Here is a 25,403-nt window from a genome sequence, read left to right on the forward strand (position 1 = left end):
TGGATATAATTGAGGATTTCTGTATTAGAGATTCTGCAGCACTGAAGTACAAGAAAATTGAGTAGGGGGATGAAGATTTAAGAATGTTCAACTTTTTATGAATTTAATTCCTTTCACCTTTTTTTATGAGTAATGGTTAAAATTTGAATTGCTTTATAAATTACTTTTGGGTGATTAACTGTGTTTTTTAAAATGCATCTCTGTACAAAGACTCTCTTTGACATTTATTACGGTGGCCTAAATAAATAAATACATCTTGAAGGTCTTAGTGGTAAATCACCACGTTTAATTCCAAGAGAATTTAAAAGGTAAAGAAAAATTAGTTTCAAAAATATTTTCAACAAGTTGACATTTATGAAAAAATTTGAAAGATGAGCAGCTATGGGCATACCACCTTATTTTATCTGATGAACTAATGAATATAGACTTCACACATTTTCAAAGTACTGAACTGCCTTTTCTTCTATAGCAATCCTCAACCTATACCAGGTTAAAAAAACTAATAATCTTAAATCATGATTTCTTCCCTAAAATCCCCTTTCTACTCATTTATAAATCCTCCTTAACATTAATTTTTTCCTATCATATTTCTTAGCCTTGATTATTTCATGTATTTGATGTACAAATATACTGAACACTTACAATATATACAAGATACTTTCTTTTAAAGCTACATGTTAGTTGACACTTTTGTGCTTGACACTGGAAGATACACTGTTGGAAGATTCAGCCCCTGCACTCAATTTTCTCACAGGTTAAAGAAGATTCAGACAAGTAAATCCACAATTCAACACTCTGCTATAAAAGATATGAGAAAGGGTTGCCCAGGGGGTTTTGATTGTAAAGAGCAGGAGAAACTATCTTTTCCTGGGTATAGGAGGATTCCTAGAGGAGATGTTACCTGAGAAAAGGAAGATGAAAAGAAATTGCCAGGTGAATAAGGGATATTTTTTTAGCTTTTATTTCTCTTCAATTCTCCCAAAAAAAGAAAAACTCAAAAAAATAAATGAAGGTATATGACTCTCAGAGCTCCTTAGGCTCTTTGGTATCTATATTTGTAGCTGGAGATACATGTGCCACAATTATGTTCTAAGTTAAGGGAGTCTGCGTGTGTCATACATCAAGCATGTAGTGCAAGCTCATGTTAATAAAAATAAATAAAAATTCAGGTATAATCAAGGTAGAAAAGCAACAACTCACTACATATTCACTGATACCTTTCCTCTAGTCCCCTCTCCTGTGTTCCTTTCACCCACCCAAATGTTTTGGTGTGTAAGCTTTCCTCTCAAGACAATGGAGGCCACAGCATGGCCATCACAAGTTTGAGTGTTGAACAATAGGTGAGATCCCTAGTGAATAATTATACCCAGTTGGAGAAGACTGAACAGTGCTTGGAGCCAGGTGAGAGAAATAGCGTTTGGCTTATCTGCTCTGAAATAATATCTGAAAGACTCAATCCATAAAGTTTCCATATGGTTGAAAGCAAGTTGAAGAGTGACCCCTGGGTCTTAACGTTATGTGTGTGTGTGTGTGTTTGTGTGTGTATGTTCTGATTCATCAAATGTTAGGGAGAAACATTTTGTGATAGAAAGAGCATTGGCCCCAGAGGCATGGGTTTAAAGTTCTATATCTGCCACTCTCTTGCCAGGAGGCTTTTTTAAAAGCTCATTTAATGACTCAGTTAATGCTTTTTTACATTTGAAAAAGCATGAGGCTTTTTCCAACTTTAAAGTTTGATGATTTTATGGTCACTTTTATTTGCAGCTTTTAAGACTCCCCATCTAAATAAACTCTTAGGCTCCGTGACGTGTGCCCAACCTAGACATGCCGAAGGGGCTTTGAAATCCTGGCCTGCTTTCAGCCAACTTTATGCATTTATATCAGCTGATTTGTTACTTGATAAAAATGTTCAGGATAATGCAGTCACTTTTTTAAATGCTGTAGAAAAGACCACTTCAGAAACAGATTAGAACAGCCATGATAATGGACCGGAGTCCTGAGGCATTGAGCTGAGAATTCCATCTCCCCCCTGCATGAGAGAGGCAGATCGTTACCCTCTACAGCATCTGAAGTTGGGGATTTGTTCCCTACCCCCCTAACTCTGGCTAACAGCTTCCCATCAGCCTACCATCTGTGAATGAATCTGGACCTGCAGATTTATAGTCTCAGTTGGTACCATGTCTTAGGATGTGGAGGACAGCTTGCTTTATTTTTCCCTAATGCTGCTTCTTCCCAATCTTAAGAGCTAACTCAAGATTTAGTGAATAATCTATACACACGTTACATGAGCTACTCAGATTCCCTCCCACTCCCACATCGTGTCTTCCAGACTGAGGAGTTCTTCCAACCGCCTATTCTCAAACGGAAGTTCCTCCTCTCTCTCGATGGTTTTTGCTTCCCTCTGTATTTTAAGGTGTACTTATCAAAACTTCCTAAGAACTTCTAGGTTCAAACAAATTTCTATTTTGTCCAAGGGTAAGACAATACCTTTCACTTTGTTTCCAATATCCTTTGTGATAATGTCCAACAAATTTGGTCAGTGTTGGTTTCCTAGTCGTAATCTTAGACTGAACCTTCAGGCAACGGAGTCCTTAGGCTTTCTTCCGCAGTGATAATCAGTTCTCAGAGGCTTCCATCTCATAGAAGAGTTTCAATGATTTTACCTGAACTGTTTCTCCCTGCTCTCATTAGAGCTCCTCTGCTCATTTCAACTCCTGTTCATCCTACTTTGATGATCTTTTTATTACCTGGAAGAACTTAGTTCTGTGCACAAATTTGGAAATTCTCCCATGGTACTTCTTATCTTGATCCCTTGAAAAAAATGTTAAATAAGGCCAGTTCAATATGCCTTCTTAGGGGTTCCTATTATAAACCCTTTTCCTTCCAGAGAAAATGATCATTTATCCCAACTCTTCATTTACTCTCTAAGATAATTCTCTCTCCATCTCAAAACATTGTCTCTAATCCCAAGAAAACTCAATTATTTAGCTTTAGTGAGGTGTAATTGATATATAATAAACTGTACACATTTAAAGTAAAATAAATAAATAAACTCAACTATTTCTAAACTTCCAAGTATATATAGATAGCTGATTACTTGTGACCTCTCACCGATGGGCCTGTTCCACTCAACTAAAGACAACTATGCCGCAGAAATGCACTCAGTCTGTGTAGAATACAGATCTAAATGTCTACCCACTTACGGTGTAATAATGTATACTTAATAAAATGCTCTGTAATATTGATGACTGTGGTCTTTAGTGTCCCATGAACCTAAACATGTTGATTAACGGAGTAAAATGTAGATTTCACTGTGTGTTATTTACAGGAGCTTTATTTTTATTAAGGTCATTGCTAGAAAAATATGTTTCTGCTAATAGTATTTATACTATACATCAAAAGTTAAAGTTATGATTTTGGCAAGATCAGACTCCTGATACTCACTTATTTAGTACTGCCCAATAAATTTTCAATATTGGAATTCTTTATCGATGAAGAATAAAGAATTTATGATACTTTTATTATTCACCTTTTACATTTGTATCCACTAAGAAGCATTTTCACAATACATGCATATGAATATTTGTGGATTATTTTAATGTATATTTCACAATGTTAAAATCTCTTTCAAGACCCATTTGCTGTTAAGAGGTCTTACCTCTTTAATAATAGATGATAGATGATTTATTTTCATATTTGCCAATGAAAAGGAAAACCATGGCCAGAATTTGTGATGTCACTCTATGTAGACACATATGCATGGAAATAACCTGTAGGTGTTACACACACACATATATAGTCCTATATATATAAGTATATATTTTTATATGTATATATTGTGCATACATATGTATGTATATGTATATGTGTGTGTATGTACTCACTTATCTTTCCACCCACCCATACATGCATCCATTGATCTATCTAGCTATCTTCCAACACACAGTACCCCTACAATGATAAAATAGGATCAGAGTTTCATAGAAATATAGAGCCCAAACGATCCTTAGACATATAGTTTAAAAACAAAGAATGTTATTCTTAGAGGTGTAACTCTCCAAGATAGCACCAGGAGAAAGAACTCAGCTGGAACCTAATCCCCATATTCCAATTACAAGTTCAGTTTTCATTCCACCATACCACACTGTCTTTCGCACAGATATCTGTTATACAGATGGATAGATACTGATCCTTAGAAGACAGTGTCAGTGCTGAAACTATTTTCTGTACTGAACACCCTGCTGTCAACTAAATTCTCGTTTGAGTTTTGAAGTTTACTGATGGTTTCTGTCAGTCCCAAGCCCTCCTAGGCATTTTTACACATAATCAATATGAGGGGAGCTTCCTGTCTTGCATCAATCAGTTCTTTAAACAACAATTATCTATTAAAATATTGTTCTTAAGTCAGGAAAAATGGATGTTAGTGTCAAACACAGCTTTGCTCACTCTCACACACACACACACTCACGCAAATTACAAATAGTATTCGACTGCTCTATATTTCAGGCTATTCAATAACTAGATAAATGAAATATACTTTCTGTCTACATAATTTTTTTTACTATGCCAAGGCATACACACTAGTTGTTCCCTGCAGTACCTGCCGAATGCAACTAAATTTGCAACAGAGTTAATCACTGGCGCAGCTGAATATTTTAAGAGATTGCTCCTCTAGTAGGAAATTCATCTTTTTTCCAAGAAAAGGGCATTTACCCACTCCTTCATCTCCAACTGAATTAGTTCCGTGATTTCCTTCCTTTCTCTGATTTCCACGCTCCAATTCCCAAAGACAAGCTCATCTCTGATGACCTTTCAGTCTATGAGTATTTGGGGTAGGAGTGGGGGTAGTCCACAGTTAAAATAAACTTTGTATACAATCACTTTCTATGTTGTTATGAAATTATTCTAAGCTTCCCTAATAATAAACTTACAAAGAAACCATGCAAATGGTTCAGATGTGCATATGGAGATAGCTATTATCTAGAAAGCACCCAGATTTCTTAAAAAGCCAAAAAAAAAAGAGACTGACTCACTCAGGATATATGGAAATATAAGTGAGGTAGGTGGGCTAGAGTGTATGTCATTATCAATAAAGCCCTAGGAGAAAATCATAATTTGAAAAGATACATGCACCCCAAAGTTCACTGTAACACTATTTACAATAGCCAAGACATGGAAGCAACCTAAATGCCCACCAACAGATGAATGTATAAAGAAGATGTGTTCCATATATATATATATATATATATATATATATATATATATATACACACACACACACACACACACATACACACACACACACATACACACAATGGAATATTACTCAGCCATAAAGAAGAATGAAATAATGCCATTTGCAGCAACATGTATGGACCTATCATACTAAGTGAAGTAAGCCAGACACAGAAAGACAAATATAATATGATATCACTTATATGTGGAATCTAAAAAAAATTATACAAATGAACATATATATGAAACAGAAAGACTCACAGACATAGAAAACAAACTTATGGTTAGCAAAGGGGAAGGGGGTGAGGGATAAATTAGGAGTTTGGGATTAACATATAAACACGACTACATATAAAATCGATAACCAACAAGGACTTCCTGTATAGCATAGGGAACTATATGCAATATTTTGTAATAACCTATAAGGGTAAAGAATCTGAAAAAGAATATATATGTATATATATGTGTATATATATATATATATACATACATAACTGAATCACTTTGCTGTACACCAGAAACTTATACAATATTGTAAACAACTATACTTCAAGAAAAAAATTAAATTAAATAAAAAAAATAAAATAAACACCTAGATATATTTTTGCATAACTGAATTAAATTCTTAAAACCCCAAAAATGAATGTTTTAACTGAATTTGAGAAATGAAGACTAACTTAAATCTTGGGTTTAGAATTAATTTGATTCATAATAGAAGGAAGTTAGAAAATAACATTTATTAAGAACAACACTGTTTAGCAATCCTATATGAAGATATAACACACAAAATATCTCCTATTACTTCCCTGTTAGAAGAGCTCTTTGCTTTAATACTTACACTACAGAGAATTTAATTAGTTCTCAATCAAATATTCTTCAGCCAGTGATTATACAGCAATAAAACATATTTGCATCTGCAAACTCAAGGTAACTTTTATAAGAACACAGTGGTTGGAGAAAATCTTGAGTTACATTCCAAATACATTGGGTAAAATTTCAGACTCCTGTGTAGACATTTTGAAAAGCCTTCAAAGTGTCACAGAAGAGGATGTGCAACTCTGATGTTACTGGGGTTAAGAGAGGCCATGTTACTGCAAAGCAATGTTTGTTAAAACCATATTAATTATTAAGTGGTTAGGATATGATGATTTTAAATATCTATATTATAACAATTTTTTGTTTCTTTTGTTTCATTGCGTTTCAGGAAATTTGTTGGGGTTGTTGGGCTAACATATAAAACATATTAAAGGTTTCCATTAAAATAATAGGAAATTTTTTCCTGGTTACATTTGAACAAAAACGGCTTGATTTTTACAAATGGATTCCTGACCTCAAGCAGGAGACACCTTTACATATAGTATCACATTTACTTTATTTTACATAGAATGTCACTAAAGTTTACCACAACCCATTTAGTTATCATTGCCTTTTACAAATAATGAAACTAAAACTGAGAGATTAAATAACTTACCCAATGTCACACAGCTCATGAGCGGGGGAGATCAGAGTCCAATTCAATAGCCTTTGAATTTTTCACTATATAGTAGGACCATAGTTCAACTAATCAGGTATTTATTGAGTTTCTAACTGTGCATAACATTTGGTGTTAGGCATTAGAGGGGCACATAATGATGCCTACTTCTTGCATCACTACAGTTTACAATCTAGTAGAAGGCAAGTGCACACATTGTTCTATTTAAGAGTCTAAGAGGAAAGAGGAAGGTGAAAAATGGCAAATATTTATGCAAACAGGAGTTTTACAGGCCATCTTGAAGGGCAGTGTATTTAATACAGGACTAGAAGGGTACAGATATTACAGAGAGGTTTGATATGAACTAGGGCATAAAGGGTAGGGCATCGCAAGCACAGATTACAATGTGAACAAAGGCATGGAAAAAGTGACAGCACATGCAGAGAGATGTAGGTAAGGAAAGCCTTGAAGGTATTGAAGAAAACAAGTCTACATGATACTTGTTAAAGATAGCAAGGATAAGTCAGGGAGACTACTACAGAGGGGCTGTGTAGTAGGAGAGGGAGACGGGGCTCAACTCCTAATATAATAAGAACAAGTAGAGATATAAAGGCAAGGAGCAGGGTGGGGGTCAGTAGAAAATTACTAAAAGGAAACATCAGGGGTAAGGAGAATTCTGGCTAAATCAATTTGACAAAAGTTTTTTCTGTAGTCAGGCTAGGGTGATAAGACATGAAGGGTGAGGGATAAAGAGTTTGATCATATATCAAGGGTAGAGGATTTTTGCTAAACTGACCCACCAGAATTCATGCTAATACTAGTCTAAATGGGCCAAGGACAGAGCCTAAGGTCAGGGACTAGTTAGAAAGAGGACTCAGAGAAGGCTGACTCACGTTTGGTCAAAGAAGAGTGCTATGATCTGAATATTTATGTTCCCTCAAAATGTATATGTTGAAATCCTAACCCCCAAATTGGTGGTATTAGGAGGTGGAGCCCTTGGAAGGTGATTAGGTCATGAGGGTGGCACCCTCATGAATGGGATTAATGCCTTTTATTTCAGATTTTTTGTGACTATTATTATTATTTTCTTTGAAATATAGTTGGTATACAATATAAGCTACAGCTGTACAATATAGTCATTTGCAATTTTTAAAGGTTATACTCCATTTATAGTTATCATAAAATATTAGCTATAGTCCCTGTGCTGTACAGTATATCCTTGTAGCTTATTTTATACATAATAGTTTGTACCTCTTAATCCCCTACCCTCTCCCCTTCCCTCTCCCCACAGGTAACCACCAGTTTCTTCACCACATCTGTAAGTCTGTTTCTTTCTCGTTATATTCACTTGTTGGTTGTATTTTTTAGATGCCACAAATTCCTTCATGAATGGGATCAATGTCTTTTAAAAGAGGCTCCAGAGAGCTCACTAGCCCCCTTCCACCATGTGAGGACACAGCAAGAAGGTTCTGGCTATGAATCAGGAAGAGGGCTTTCACCAGAATGAGACCATGCTGCTATCTTGATCTTGGACTTCAGGCCTCCATAACATTACAAAATAAAGTTCTGTTGTTTATAAGCTACCCAGTCTGTGGCATTTTGTTACAGCAGCCATAATGAAAAAAGACAGAGAGAGAATCTTTGTCCTTCCTTCCTCCCTTCCTCCCTCTGGCCTTTCTTCCTTACTTTACTTATTTCACTCTCCAACGCATATTCATTTAGTATCTACTTTAAGGAACTGAATAGATGGAAAACACAGGTTGAGCTATAAAGATCACTATTCTTGTAGTATACAGTTTATTGGAGGAAGAGATAAGCATCTGTGACAGAGCATGACATGCACAATTTTATTTTAGATAAACTGGTCAGGAAGACCTATCCATGGAAGTGACATTTAAACTGAAGTTTGAAAGATGAAAATGTAGTAATGTTGGCAAATCTAGAGAGATTTTTGTAAGGGCTTATTACACATTTTACTTTATTCTATATGCAATAAGTTGTCAAATGTGTTTGAAGATAGAGGATGCATTCTAATAGTGTGGATAAGAGCTTGCATTTAGCCTGAATATTAAAGAGACCCCAGGAAACCCGACCATAAGGAAACCCAAACTCTGCTCCCAAAACAAATGCTACTTTTTAAAAAACTTTCACCCTTTGTTCAACCTACTGTGCATTGAATTTGTTGAAGTTTGTGGATATTAAGACTTAAGCAAGAGAGGCAACTTGATTATAGTACAGTAGTTTGAATTTAAGCAAAATGGTATGCCTGAAATGTAGGGGCCTTTTTGTAATGTAATTTCAAAATGTGGTGAGTTTCTTTGAATAGGCAACCCAGACTGACCATTCAGTGACTCTCCATAAGAGCGACTACAACACCCAATTAGCACCATAAAAGGGAGAGTCGACATGACAGAGATGTGAGGTGACCATTTTTACCCACACCACACGCTGCCATTGTGGTTACACCTACTGGTGTAAATACTTGGTGAAAGAGGCAGTGCACCTCCCTGTGACTGCAGGCTACTGAACAAAATCACCAACCTCCCTTCAATAGGAGCATATAAAATTCTAGGCCTGGAGAAGAACAAGTAATAAAGTAACTATTTACTCTACCCTGAGTTCATTATCCTCTTCTCTTCTCCCTACTGGGTCGAAGGAAGGCAGAAGATAGCATTAAAGCTCATTTTCGGTGTCTGCATGTTCAGTTGTACAGGTGGTGCACTGCATATTTATAGGAGTGTCATTCACTTTCTTCTTTACATGAATGGTGCCCCCTGGGAATTTTAGAGGGCACAACCTGTGAATCTGTATACGGCAGGCCTGCTTAATTTGGTTTTGCTCATATATTGTGAGCTTTTCTGTTGCTTATTCATTTTGTGTTCTCTGTGTTCATTTGTTTTGAGAAACAAACCTGATATCCGTTTCATCCTTGGAACCGTAAAATTCATCTTTAAATATATCTATATAGGTAACAAACAGAATATTATTTATGTATATGTAAGTTTACTTATTTATTACAATAATCTAGGACGTAAGACTTTACAGATAAACAAATGTGCGGAAATATGAACTAACTTGCTTGTGAATAACAGACCTGGAGCATGCCTCAGAGAAAGTGTGTAAAATGGCTCAAAACTAGAGAAAGCATCGAAGCAAACTATCCACTGACACGGCACTAATAGAAAAGCTATCAAAAGTCTAAATCCGAGCAGAACCGGGAAGAAAGGAAATCATAAGAGGGATGAGACCTTGCTAAATAAATACGTTTTTATTTCCATAATTAGAGGTAAGCATAGGAAGAGATGAAACTAATTCCTAGTGTCAAGCCTATGTAAGTGGAAAGGGTGTGATTTCAATTAACAAGTATTTCGTGTTTAGATTCAAAACAAGTATTTGTGTCAAAGAACCAATTCCAGTAGATTCCATGAGACATGCATATTTAGATTCATTTTTCTGCATCAATGCTTTCAAGGTTTTAACCCATCCTTCTGGTGGGAAAGAAAAAGACATAAATATATGAAATATCTTATCAAGCTTTAATTATGTTTACTTCTTGATTTAAAATTACTCTTTATTAAGTTAAAACGAAGATATTCTAGACTAACTCCAAAGCAGAATTGAAATGGCACACGAAAATGATCAAACATGATTCAAGCATCTCATTTAACTGAGATTTTACTACGTTTGTGTAATGATGTCTGATATTGTGTTTTCATTAAACATAACAGAGTAGAGCGAAACAGGGAGAGTCATCCTATAGACCTTGTTGGAATCTAAACTATTATCTATTACTGTAACTTTGAGAAAATCACTTAATTTGCATCAGCCTCCATGCCTTTATCTCTGAGAATAGTAATACCTATCTTGCATGGGGCTTGAGATCAAATAAGTTAAAACACAAGCAGAGTGTCTAGCAATTACAGTTGCTCAGTAAATAGCTCTTAATATTACCAATGGTCTCTGATGTGGGAAAACTATTACATAATAAAAAGATCCTTAATTGGGTATCTTTAAAATCAGGCTGAATGCAAAGAACTTCAGATTTTATGTCCTCCCTTTTTTTATTTTTACCCAGAGAATAATGCAATTCAGAAAACAGAGGGAGAGATTAATTTCCACTTCAAATGAAAAGTCATCATTATAAGATTTTTTCATCATGTGCTATAGTACATTAAATATAACCATAAAATCTTTGTTATCTCTCTATTGAAAGGTAGAATGTGGTGTCCCTCTTCTTGAATATGGGTTGATCCAGTGGCTTATTCAATCAACAGAATGCAAGAGAAAAGGTGTTCTTGCACTTATGAGGTTAAGTCATAGGAAGACTTACAGATTCCAGCCAAGTCTCTTGAGATGTTTACTTTGGGTAAAGCCACTCACTATGTAAGAATTCAACTATTTTGAGATATCCAGGTGGCTAAGACTCCAAAACTACACTGAGAAATTTCATGGAGAAAGACAGAGACACAGGGAAAGCCAGCCCCAAATTTTTCAGCCTGTGCAGCCCAACTCAAGCCCCAGATTTGTGAATGAAGATGCCATCTTGGTTGGACATTTCAGCACCAAAAGATGTGACTCAAAGAAAACTTAGCCAGAACCAAGGCCCCAGACATATGACACCAGTCAAGTTGTCTAATCTATCTCCAATCATTCAAGCCACCACAGCTGAGGCCCAGTCATGATGGAGCAGAGATGAGCCATCCCCAGTATTCTTTATCTTTATTCTTAGCTCACAAATTCCTGACTATAACAGCATGGTTTCTATTGTATCTACCACTGTGTTTTGGACTGGTTTGTTATACTGCAATAGGTATCTGGAATATATGTCTTGATCATTTCTTACAGTTCTAAAGCCACGGAACTCCTTTTACCCATATTCAGGGAGAATGCTATCTCTTGCTTATTTTCAGTCTCCCTTTGAGTCATAGAATCTGTTCAGAAGCTTCCTTAGACAGAGTCAGTAAAAGAAAACTCTTGATTACAAAACTCCATTATTACAACCAGGATAAAAGAACAGCCAAATCTGCTCACACACACCCCATTTTTTCACCACATCATAAACAATGGATTGGCCAAATTTTTAAGTGCTTGACTCTGATTGAAAGTAAGCAGCTTTCCATCTTCAACCTTTTCCCCTCCAACTCAACTTAGAGTGATGCTCTAGTCAACCTCAGGACTTCCTGATGCATCTCCCATCTCTGAAATGAGAAGTGAAGAAAAAATACCTTCAGAAGACTTCTGATATCAAGACAAGGGATAGAACAAAGGCCATAGCAGCAATATTGCCATCCAGAGGAAAAACGACTGAACCTACACTGCAATATTCAGAAGGAAAGTCAAGACATGAGAGAACTAAGTGTAAAGCACAGCTGTATTGGTGGCTTCTATTTAAATAATCAAGGTCAATAAGTAGGTCTCTGGGATGATGATCCCTATACCCTGTTACTTGCACCAGAATTGGGACATAACCAGGAACAAATAGTTCAAGAAGCTAGAGTCATTGACACTGAGAGCCAACTACAGGGAACACCAAACATCCGGGGCTATTTGTTCATGTGCTTCTGTACCTAAATTTGGAATGACTGTAAGACTTTCTGAATCTTCAGGTAACTTGCATACTCTTCTAATCATAAGCAATCATCCTCCCTCTTAAGCTAAACCATACAACTTCAGAATCAGGTGTTACTTCTTATTGGTACCACTGTCCACTAAGCGAAGACAGAAATACAGAAGTAATCCTGACCCCTGCCTTTCCCTCATATATTCCCCCTCCCCACTTTTCCCTCTTTCCCACATATTACTAGGTTTAATCAGTTCTGCTGCCTAGAGATCTGTTAAAGTCCTTCATTTTAATCATATTCCTTTGCCCTGATTCAGATCCTTATCATCACTAGCCAAGGCTGCCCTCTATCTATTTCTGACCCTCCCATCTGAACTGTTGCCCTTCATATTCATCCTCAACACTACTATCAATATTATTTCTAAATTGCAAATTTGACCATCAACTGTCTAAAGACTTCAACATCTTTCCATTGCACTAATGATAAAGTCCAACTTCTAAACATGTCATAAAGGTCTCCATTTTTTGGCCTTGCTCTGCCAATTTAACTAATGTCTTTTTTTAGTAATTAAAATCTACTATCCTTGTTGTTTTATGAGTGTTAGCAGTTGCTGTTCTCACTTTTGAAAATATTTCCCCCTTTCATTCACTTAGAAAACTCCTGTTCATCCTTTAAACCCCAAATGCAGTGAAACCGATTTTCTCTCTCACTCAAATCACTTTCTCCTCAAAACTGTAATTTTACCTCTGTGTAGCTCAATTGTTTGTTATACTCTAATGACAACAGATTCGTAAATAGACTCATCTTTGTATCTTAATATCCGATAATATGACTGACATTTAACAAATGCTAAACATACTTGACACTTGAATTGATTGAATTGAATTAAACTGAATCAATCACTCTCAAGAACACTAACGATTGTGAGGGTTTCCTGCATCAAGAGTACAAATCACGCTGAATTTTCACAATACTGCTAGTTTTGATTGAGGCACAGCAAACAAGTTTACAACAGAGTTCCCCTGTGAAAAGAATAACTTCAGTAAAAGATAACAAATACACTCAGAAGTCCATAAAGGAGGCAGGGTAGTCTAGGGGATTCTGTTCTCATCCAAAGTCTTGCTGAGATTTGATTCAGAGGGGAAAGATTGATTTTTCTAGCTTAAGTTAAACAAGGCATGGAACAAATGTCAAAAGCAGGACATAGACTTAGATTCTTCACTGTCACACCAGTAAAGTTACCATCCTTCCATCTCCTTGAGAACAAACAAGAAAGCCTGCTGTGGACCGTGAACAAAACAACAACTGTGAATTTACACAGCTCCTTCAACTTCTAAGCTGTGTACTGAGAGTGAATTAGAGGTCTCCTCAAGATAGCATTGCAAATGAGCATTATTTTATTTTCACCAAGCCTTTCAGGTGATACATGCGACAAAATCAGCAAAGTCAGTACTCACTGTGGCAGACAAAGTAACTATTATGTATCTGTCCTAAAAGTTCCTGTGATGTTCTGGCTAGTTTTGCTTAAGTACTATTTATAATATTTATGAGAAAGGAGGACAAAAATGAACCTGATGCTTTTGTGGAGAAGGAATTCCCTGGCTGAGCAGAAAAGGCTGCCAAAGTTTTGGTGTTTCTTGTTTGTTTGAAACAAGACTGAAGGACCATATAATGCAAGATGAAGCCATTAACAGTTAAAAGGGAGAGGACACACTAAAGAGACTCAGCCAGGGCCCTGGTAAATTATCAAAAATTGTGGGCTTTCTTAGTGAGAGTCTAGGATTTGAGAAATTCATGAGGAGAAAAGGCGGAGGTCCCTGGGCACCTGAAAATGAGAATTGCTGCATTGAACTAGGCTGACTTCGGCATGGCATTTTGAAGAAGGCAGTCATATGGAATGTAACGAATAAATAGAGCATATCAGAGCCTGAAAACCTGAGAATAGGCTCCTGTGGGTGAAACGAGGTGAAGCACGGTGCTTGGTACACTATAAACCCTCAGTAACATTGGCTGGTTGTGAATGAAATGAAACCTAACCTGAATCCAGTCCCTACTCGGTAACAGCGGGGAAGATAATGGGTGCCTAGGCAACGTCTAGCAAGTTCTGGGCTAGAGGCGGCTCCCAACTGTTGCGTCACCAGGGGCCACAGAACTGAGTTGGGAAGGGAGAAGGGAGGAATCTGTGCGGAGGGTCATCCGACTGAGTCGGAACCGGACACTCTGGCAGGAAGTAGAAAGCGAAGAAAACGAAACGACCATTGGTGAATTTCAACACCACGTCGTGAATTTCAGATAATTTTCCACTTGTTTATTAAGGTGGAAAACTCGGATTCCAACGATGAAGGAGATGGAGTTTCGGCCCAACACATAAGTCAAACGGACCGATTGGTTCGGGAAGAAGATTTCTCCAGGTTCGTAAATAATCTGAGTGAAGAAGATTACGAACTTATGAGAGACAACAATCTTCTAGGCATTCCAGGTGAAAGTACGGAAGAAGAGTTGCTGAGAAGACTTCAGCTAATTAAAGAAAACGCACCACAAGACTCAGATGAAAATACAGGTATATTTTGCTTTTGGAGGGAATCGGATGGGATGAATAAGTAACTTCATAATAGGAAATAGTAACTTCATAATAGTAAAGAGTAAATTATACAGAAGTGACTTACATTAATTTGGTAAGTAACTTCTCATAAAAAGAACTGGCATTTACTTGATTTTTGGTGAGCATGTCAAGGTCTGTTTGTTTGTTTTCCTGATTCACATCTGGGTTGTTTTAATTGGGAAACAGTGCAAAGTAGCCTATTTGTATTTTTCTTGGTTTTCTACCTCAACTGAAAGTCCCTCCTACTTCCTGAATTATTTTTTCTACATAGACATGTAAAAAAAGCAAACAGAAATATTCTCCACTGGGGACAATTGTGCTTTCTTCAACACCTGGGGACATTTGACAATGGCTAGAGATATTTTTGGTTGTCACAGGGGAGGCATGGGTGTTACTAGCATCTAGTGGGCAGAGGCCAGGGATGCTGCCAAATATCCCACAATGCACAGGATAGCTCCCCAAAACAAAGAATTGTCCAGCACCAAAATGTCAATAGTGCTAAGGCTGAGAAACCCTGCTCGGACCTCAGATCTGGTGCCTTCCCTTCCAGTGTGAAGTAGAGGATTTTGCTGTCTAATGAAGAAGATACTATAATACTTTGGCTCTTGAATATGGTCTTATATGTACCATGCTAGGTTCAGTCTATTCATTTGATCTGACCTTCAATTTAATGTCAATTAAATATCTTGGTAACATTAAGAAGTATTCAAAATGCAAACACTTTTAAACCTATAACACTTGTTTATGTTTGGGCAATAACCTTATATTTTAAAACAGCTTATCTATTATCAAAAACACATAAGTGAAGAGCCTACAAGTAGTCATGTTGGAGACTAATGAAAATTAGACAATAATGTAAATTGAACTAAACTACTAGCATTGTACCTTAACTGGTGTTTACCTTGTTTAATTGCATTAGTGTTTTGACCGTGGACAGAAAAAAAAGTCTCTTGACATTCCTCTGACAGTGGTACACAGGGCTGTGTATATGATGAAATACTGAAAAATAGACTTCCTCCGGATTCCCTTTTTAAAAAATTCTCTAAGTTTATCTAGGATTAGCTCACTCTTTTTGGATGGAATCGAAACTTTTCTACCTTTACTTATAAATCTACACAGTGCAGTTTATAAAATATTAACTCTATAAATGTGAAATCAGTTTAAAACATCTGAGTATTTAAGTTCTCATTTTTTGTTTTTGAAACAAAGTTTCAGAGTGCTATTTTATGATGGTTCTAATTTTGGTAGTTCTTTTATGCACCCTCCCCATTTCTTTTGTTAACAGACAGAGGAGACTCTTCAGATGACGTGTCTAGTGGTGACTCTCTAATAGACTGGCTTAACTGTTCTGGACAAACTGAAAATATGACAAGTGGACAAAGAGAAAACCAATCTTGGAGAGAAGAGAGCCAAATTAATCCTAAAAGTGATCAGTTCATATTCAGTTTAGAAATAAATGCTAACCTTGATAATGGGAGTCCAAATCCAGAGAATAAATATGTAGCATCTGCAAGACTTCCCAGAAGAGAAAATATGGAAGACAGCCAAAGGCAAGTGGAAAGTCCACAATCTGAATCAATATTTACAAGACCATCTATGCCTGAACAAGATACAACTGAAACATTAATGGAATTCCCACCTACCACAAGTCAGAGAAGAGCAAGAAGTAGGAGCCCAGAGTATCGGAGAACCAGAGCAAGAATTGAAAGTTGGTCGCCTCCACGTTCACTTAGGGAAATTGTACAAAGACTTAATCATAGTATACCCTCTCAGAATTTTGAGCAGCCTCTGCTAAGTGAGAATGCGAGATTTTCTAGAACTGAGCACCAAGAAATATTGACACAGCAAATGACTGGATTTGAGTTGCAAAATAGCGGTCTTATTGAAACTTCTAGAACAAGGAATGCCGTTCATGGAGAAAATTCTCCAGATACAACCAGCAGTGGTGAATCTTGGGGAATGAGGGAAATATATCCAACCATACCCTTCAATCTTGAAGTAGGACAACTTCATTCTGGAGCATATTCTCAGAGAGACAGCAGAGCTAGTAGAACTCAGTTAACATCTGAGACACCAAACAACACTGTCACTTCTGAAAGTGAACGAGGACTGAGGCATATGTATTCACATTCTGAGCAGGCAGGTGTGAGAGCTTATGTCAATACCATTAGAAATCCCGTTTGCAGAATGTTAAATACTAGCTTAAATGATACAACATCTGTTCCAACTCAGAGCACGTTAAGGCAGACAATGACAGAATTTTGTAACTCAAATAACCTTATGGACAGTGACAGTAATTTAGAGCATAGTGTCTCACCTCCAAGTCAAAACATGGAATGGCTAGAGTCACCTAATGGTAGTAGTAGTGGTATATTTGGTTCTGATTCAAATGCTAGCTATGATACCCATTCAAGTTCCACACTGAGTTGGCATTCAAGCCCCAATTGTACGTCTAGTTCCAGTTCTAGTCCTATTTCTGGTTCCAGCTCAAGTGATGAAAATTCAGGAATTAGATCACTGATGTTTGAAGGCATTGAAGAAACAAACTTATCATCAGAGACCAGCCAAGGGGTTAGACAAATTAGCCTAATAATATATGATGAAAGTGACTCTGGGTCCTCCCATAATCTGCAAACTACAGGACTCACCAAAGCACAGATTGACAGCTTGGCTGTAAGATCTTTTGGTGAAAATGATGCACTAAAAGCATGTAGCATTTGCCTTACAGAGTACACAGAAAACAGCAAGCTTAGCATACTACCTTGCTCCCATGAATATCACATTCACTGCATTGATCGCTGGCTGTCTGAGAACTCTACGTGTCTGATTTGTCGTAGGCAAGTAGTGGATTCCAATGAGAGTGAAAATCCTGATCGATGAATTCTCAGCTATATAAAGTGTTATAGGGCTTCCCTGGTGGCACAGGGCTTGAGAGTCAGCCTGCCGACTCAGGGGACTGACAATAAAAATTAATTTCACACCATAGCAGTTCACTGAATTTCAATAAAAACTTAGCATGTGCACTGGGTTGGGATGTTCCTGATTCCATGGGAGAAATGTCTTAATATGATATAATGAATCTAGATAGATCCTAGTAGTATTATCTCATCATGTAAATCCCAGACATCTCTTAGCCCTGTTCAATCCTGGTTGTGCATGCAAAGAAACAGAAACCCAACCAAATATCAATAATTAAGAAGCCATTTAAGACTACATTAGAGTCATTCACATAAAGAAGTCATGTTACATTCCTAGAATGCCATAAAAAGCTTTGAAACCCTTCTCTTCCTATCTCTCTCCACAGCAGTTTATCCCACCTCCCTAACACTACCTTAACGTTTCGCCTATTCCCCACTACCAATGTATCAGTCAGTTCTAGCTAAAAACTGATGGCACACTTTAAAAGAGTGATGGAATAGCATTTAATGAAGAGACTAAAGTGTGTAAAGAATGAGGGGAAACCAAGAGATGATGAAGTAGCCTGAGGCTAGCAGCTGTGAGAAGCCAGTATTATAACCACTAAGTTTGAAGGGGCATAGAGAGATAGCAGTTCCTGCAACCCAGAATGTCTTCGAGTTATAGGAGAAGCCCACCCAACAAGAGATGTAACCTTAGAAAATGGCATCCACTGCCAACCTAAAGTTTGGAAGGGGGCAGATCATGGAAATAAATACCCTTGCCTTCTTTCCTCCTGACTTCTAATCACTTATCAGTAGTTCATATTAACCAAACCCAACCTGAAGACACAGAGAGACTGGTCCATGAAGCTGATAAAGATCAGCCTCCTGGAATCACGAAGCAGGGTTAAGAAGGATAGCGAGTAGATCCGGTAAGCAAATCAGAGACCATCTACCACAACCAGCATTCCCAACTCTCTTCAAACCCAGCCTGTGTATGCTTTCTTGCCTCTTCCGCTTCCGCTTGTTCTCTATTCCACTCTATGACTCAGCTCTTTAACAACCCTCTCTATTTTCCTTTCATTTACTCAGATCTTGTATTTTTAAAAGTGATAAGATGACAAAGCCTTAGAATTTAATTACCTTTCTCTTAAACATGTCACACTTTGATTTGCTGTGATTGTAAACAACTAAGGATAAAGGGCAGTTATAGGTATGTTTAATTTTTGCTTCTTCAATATATTCAAGCTTCAATTTCTTTCTATATATGTTTAGTTCATATAATTAATTTTTAAAACAGATTCTAATTTCTTACAAAGGGTTTTATGGTTTATATATGACTCAATCATATGATTAAGAGTGAATTCATGTGAATGACCCAAAGTAGCCAATTGCTGCTTGGAGCCTCACAAGCTGCAATATGAAAGCCTTAAAGGTAAAACTTGGCTTCAGGAAACATGTCTACATAGTTCAATTCTAACTGTCCCCAGTAAAACCATCACCCAAAACCCCGAGTATTTGAAATCAAAATTTAGGTCATGCTTCCTTCCAACCTAAACATAGTGAAGGATTTTTCTCCTAATTCAGCCTGAAGGCTATTTTTGGGGGGTTGTATTGGCCAGTCCAGAAAATTTTGCTTAAAGTTTTCAATCCTGGTATAGGTGAGAGTACATTGTATTATAACCTAAAGCAATAATCAGAAATTTTGTGCAATGTGCAGCCTATACAAATGTAGGCAGTTTTAAGTATACACCTTCTCTAAAAAGTTAAAGTCAGAAACATCACTGACGTTTCTTTTCTATGTGAATTGCTGGCAGCCACAGTATTTGCACATAACTACAAAATATAAATGGGGAGTGGTGGTGAAGTTTTTGAAAACATCTTTGAGGTAGCATATTTTTCACACAGAAGATATCTGCATGGCCAGAAATGAAGGCTTGGCTCAAACCTCTGAAATTTACATTAACTTCTGAAAGTTGTTTGAATAGTCTGATTTTTAGGAAGTATTTTTGATATCAGATATACTTCATTTAAAGTGAGTAGAATAATTATAACAGTACTTGGCTTTCATGCTATCCTAACAGATTAAAACCTTCCAAAGGATTATAATTGCTTAATTAATGCTTCAGTACATTCACATGCACCTTCTGTGGTCGACAGAATTCTAAGATGATGCCCAATGATCTTTGTAGGAGCCCCTCCCCTTGAGTATGAGACCTGTGAATGTGATGGAATATCATTCCCATTATTAGATTATGATATATAGCACAGTTGATTGGGAGATTATCCAGAGTGAGCCTGACCTAATCAGGTGAGCACTTAAAAGGCACAGAGAGGACTTCTAATCCAGATAAGATGGGTTATACTCCCCTCTCCCTGCTCCCCCTTTATACGCACAACTATATATCCTGGAAATAATATGAGACAACCAAAGGAGATCTCTGAAAGGTCTAGAGAAGGTGAATTGCCTAGGGACCCTCCGAATGGATGAACAGCCTCATGGCAGGGCACGTTATGACCCTCTACCAACAAAAAAATGTGATCCAGGCCCAGCATTTCCTAACTCCCAACTTAGTAACAAGAAGTGGCTCAAAGAGGCTCTTCCTCCATCACATCAAATGGGAATCCCCCAAACACCAGGCGAGCCTTGCAGAACCTGCAACGACGAACAATTGGAAGCCCTGATGACACTAAGTGACCAGGGAAAGTGCTTTCCTTCCCCACTGGGCCTGAGATCCCCCTTCACCACCCAGACACATCAGTGGCTAAGGGTCCCAGCAAAAGTGCTCCTACCACAAAAAGCTCCCACCTGGACAATGCTCTCCTCAGATGGGCCTGAGGCTCCTCTCCCCTCCCCAGAAACATCAGGCAACTTGCTGGTACCAGCAACGGAGATCCCTCCACAGAAAGCTCTCAACCTGGTAAGCACCCTCCACTCCGTACAGTCCAGGGAGACCCTGTCACAAGTGCCTGGCCCAGGAAGGACTCTTCATCACGTGTTCCAGAGATTCCCTTCCCTCACCAGAAGCACCAAGTGCCGTATCCTGGGGAAGCTACTTCAGACCCCATAAGCAGCATGAGAAGGGACCAGAGGTAACCCCACCTGCACAAGAGAAACAGACCAAAAGAGTACCAAAAAGGGTCAGAAAATTAGGTTATCATGGAACCACCGTCCATAAAAGTACAGGAAATGTGTGCCAAACCTATAAAGAGTGAATGCCTGCTAAAAATTAAAGAAAACAAAACACTTTAAATAGGGACCAAAGTATCCTAACATAATAGCCAAAATGTCCAAAAGACAATAAAATATCACTACTTATACCAAGAACCAGATACATGACAGCTTGAATAACATGTGACAGATGATGCCAACAGAGATGAATTAGATGTTAGAATTATCTGACAAGGGTTTAAAAATGCTGATTTCAGACCTTTAAGACCTTGAACACAGAACCTAGTCACTCCATGCCAGTATCCCCACCTATAGAACTGTGAGCTAATAAAGGGATGCTGTTTTAAGCCATTACATTTGTACCAATTTCTTATGCAGCAACAGACAACTAATACAACTTCTCATCTAGGATCCATCCTGTACCTAGAAAATGATTATAATGAGTCCTAGACAAGTAAATGGCTTAATGTCTTGGTTCTAGGCCCACTATAACATTATATTCTACCATTTTTCCCAAAAATGGAATCCCTAATTCCTGCTACTGAAGCTGCTAGAAGACAGTATCCTTCCTGTTTGAACAACCACCAATATCGTATCGCTCTAACTTTACTTCACATCACCCTATCTCATTCTACCAGTATATGCTGCTTATATCATAAACCCAATTTAACACTCTGACTTTGAAACTATAGAGCCACTTATTTTTCTCTCAAAGTGATTGCTGAGTATTATATTGCTCTTCCAAATCATATTCCTCTCTGTCTGCCCTGACAAATCAGAAATGGAGAAGATCTGTACCTGAATCTTCTGAGCTCAACCTGATACGTTTTTTACATTACAGTATATCAGTTTAAATACACAGCATCACTGTGGTTGTGAGCATAAATATTTCCATCTTAAGAATTTTCTCTGTATTTTCTTGGTAGTTTTTAAAACATTTGTTTATTTTGGCCTAATTCCAAAAAAAAACCCTTATCTGAATAACAAATTCTTTTTGAAAGTAGTTATAGCCTGTGGATAAGTTTTTGATAGCAATATAAAGTCTATCTTTTTTGGCTAACCATGAAAATGAGTTGTGCTCTCAATATTCCATGAAGAATTAAGTATAAAGATTCTTTTGTAAATGCAAACAAGCCTGAGCATCGAACAACATGAACATCAAAACACTGCATGTACTAGAAAGTTCACAAAGAAATGTGACGTTTCTGTTAAGTAATATTACTTGTTATCCATATGCAATACTTTGAGATCTTCAGTATCTTCTTTACTACAATTAACAAAACATTTCATGTCTTTTCATTATTTGAGAGGTGAATGTATACTCCCTTCAATGAGAAGTTCCTGGTATGAGAATTTCGAATGGAAACTGAACTGCATTTCTTTTCTGTGACTTCATTTAAGATTTGAAAATTCTTTACCATCCTAACTCAGGCTTTCTCCCTATGAAATAAGAGGCTCTCCTTTGTGTGATATTCAAAACTCTCCATTTTTAAGCATCGAGCCAGCATCTTTAACATCACTGCAAAAATGTGGAGATTTGGAAAAGCATGTTGGGGAAAATCCTTTTTCTCTCATCCACCATTCGTAGAGGACAGACACTAATTATAAGCCAACTCTGGGCTCTGGGTTCTCCATTCTCACATCACTATTCACAACACAGTTATCTACCACCCCTGGGCTTGTCATCTTCTATTCTGGAAGTGTATATTTTTTTCTTTAGTAGCACTTGTGACTATCTAAAACATTTTTTATTTATCTTGTGCTTGTTTTCTTCCCCATTCCTATCCCAAAATAGAAGCTCCAAAAGATCTTTCTTTTTTTTAAAATTACTACTACATTTCTAAAAACTAGAACAGTTACTGGCATACACACACACACACACTCACACACACACACACACACTGCTTCAGAATTTTTGGCCACTGTGAGCATCCCAGACTTATTTTTCACCCTTTATTCTCCAAAGAAAACCTATTTTAATACTGTTACCTACCATCCAGGATTTGATGTATTTCAACATAGATCTCTCTCACTTACTTAACATATTTGTATAGGGTTTCTTGCCTATTAAGTTATAATATCTGCCAACCATTTTCTAAATCACTATTTCAGGCGTTCAACACTGACCAAGAATGTGCCATGCCCGATGCTGGGTGCTAGGGTTATAGTTACGAAGTACAGCAATTATCATGAAGAAATGTATTACATTTTAAAGAAGGCAGATGAATAAACATACAGTAACACTCTAGGTCAAGGATGCCCTGACACAGATTCAGATACAGGATAAAATGGAATGATCTAGGAGGAGAAATCTACACTAATAATTCAAACCTCCTTAAAGTTGGGTTATATCTGAGTTGTATCTTACAGGACTAGTAGCAATTAGCCAATGAAATGAAGTCATTAATTTTATTCTAAGCAAAATAAACACTGCATGCAACAGTAAAGATGCACTGAAAATTTAGGGCTCAGTATACAGTAAGTATGAATCATCATGCTCTGGGGTAGAAGAGGAAGAGATGTAAGTACATTAGCAAGAAATGAAGAGATGAGGCCAAAGAGGAAACAAGTGGTATTGTGTATCAGGCTGAAGAGTTGAACTAGATCTTCTAAGCAATGCACAGTCAACACGATTTTTCTTTTCCTTTTTTTTAATTTTTTTTTTATCAGTTTCTGCTTTATAACAAAGTGAATCAGTCATACATATACATCCGTTCCCACATCCCTTCCCTCATGCATCTCCCTCCCTCCCACCCTCCCCATCCCACCTCTCCAGGCAGTCACAAAGCATCGAGCTGATCTCCCCATGCTCTGCGGCTGCTTCCCACTATCTATCTACCTCACGTTTTGTAGTGTATATATGTCCATGCCTCTCTTTCGCTTTGTCACAGCTTACCCTTCCCCCTCCCCATATCCTCAAGTCCATTCTCAAGTAGGTCTGTGTCTTTATTCCCGTTTTACCCCTAGGTTCTTCATGACATTTTTTTTAATTCCATATATATGTGTTAGCATACGGTATTTGTCTTTCTCTTTCTGACTTACTTCACTCTGTATGAGAGACTCTTGGTCTATCCACCTCATTACAAATAGCTCAGTTTCGTTTCTTTTTATGGCTGAGTAATATTCCATTGTATATATGTGCCACATCTTCTTTATCCATTCATCCGATGATGGACACTTAGGTTGTTTCCAGCTCCGGGCTATTGTGAATAGAGCTGCAATGAACATTTTGGTACATGTCTCTTTTTGAATTATGGTTTTCTCAGGGTATATGCCTAGTAGTGGGATTGCTGGGTCATATGGTAGTTCTATTTTTAGTTTTTTAAGGAACCTCCATACTGTTCTCCATAGTGGCTGTACCAATTCACATTCCCACCAGCAGTGCAAGAGTGTTCCCTTTTCTCCACACCCTCTCCAGCATTTATTGTTTCTAGATTTCTTGATGATGGCCATTCTGACTGGTGTGAGATGATATCTCATTGTAGTTTTGATTTGCATTTCTCTAATGATTAATGATGTTGAGCATTCTTTCATGTGTTTGTTGGCAGTCTGTATATCTTCTTTGGAAAACCCACCTTCTTTGGAGGTGGGTCCAAAAGGATCTTGCTGTGATTTATGTCATAGAGTGTTCTACCTATGTTTTCCTCTAAGAGTTTGATAGTTTCTGGCCTTACATTTAAGTCTTTAATCCATTTTGAGCTTATTTTTGTGTATGGTGTTAGGGAATGATCTAATCTCAAACTTTTACATGTCCCTGTCCAGTTTTCCCAGCACCACTTATTGAAGAGGCTGTCCTTTCTCCACTGTACATTCCTGCCTCCTTTATCAAAGATAAGGTGACCATATGTCCGTGGGTTTATCTCTGGGCTTTCTATCCTGATCCACTGATCTATCTTTCTGTTTTTATGCCAGTACCACACTGTCTTGATTACTGTAGCTTTGTAGTCTAGTCTGAAGTCAGGGAGCCTGATTCCTCAGCTCCATTTTTCGTTCTCAAGATTGCTTTGGCTATTTGGGGTCTTTTGTTTTTCCAAACAAATTTTGAAATTTTTTGTTCTAATTCTCTGAAAAATGCCAGTGGTAGTTTGATAGGGATTGCATTGAATCTGTAGATTGCTTTGGGTAGTAGAGTCATTTTCACAATATTGATTCTTCCAATCCAGGAGCATGGTATATCTCTCCATCTATTTGTATCATCTTTAATTTCTTTCATCAGTGTCTTATAATTTTCTGCATACAGGTCTTTTGTCTCCTTAGGTAGGTTTATTCCTAGATATTTTATTCTTTTTGTTGCAATGGTAAATGGGAGAGTTTTCTTGATTTCATTTTCAGATGTTTCATCATTAGTGTACAGGAATGCCAGAGATTTCTGTACATTAATTTTGTATCCTGCTACTTTACCAAATTCATTGATTAGCTCTAGTAGTTTTCTGGTAGCATCTTTAGGATTCTCTATGTATAGTAT

At 37.4% G+C, this 25,403-nt stretch overlaps 1 protein-coding gene across 1 annotated transcript in view; it reads left to right on the forward strand.

Annotated features, from left to right (window-relative positions):
* Positions 1 to 17,749, forward strand: part of LOC309807101 (E3 ubiquitin-protein ligase RLIM-like) — a gene marked incomplete at both ends in the record, with an annotated part of 59,656 nt that extends 41,907 nt beyond the window's left edge. The window contains 2 exons of the mRNA XM_082626341.1: positions 14,584 to 14,827; positions 16,155 to 17,749. Coding sequence (XP_082482467.1) covers positions 14,584 to 14,827; positions 16,155 to 17,749 — 1,839 coding nt within the window. The remainder of the gene's footprint in view (positions 1 to 14,583; positions 14,828 to 16,154) is intronic.
* Positions 17,750 to 25,403: the final 7,654 nt, after the last annotated feature.

The sequence above is a fragment of the Mesoplodon mirus genome, assembly GCF_964341445.2.
Source record: "Mesoplodon mirus genome assembly, chromosome: 1".
Taxonomy (NCBI): domain Eukaryota; kingdom Metazoa; phylum Chordata; class Mammalia; order Artiodactyla; family Ziphiidae; genus Mesoplodon; species Mesoplodon mirus.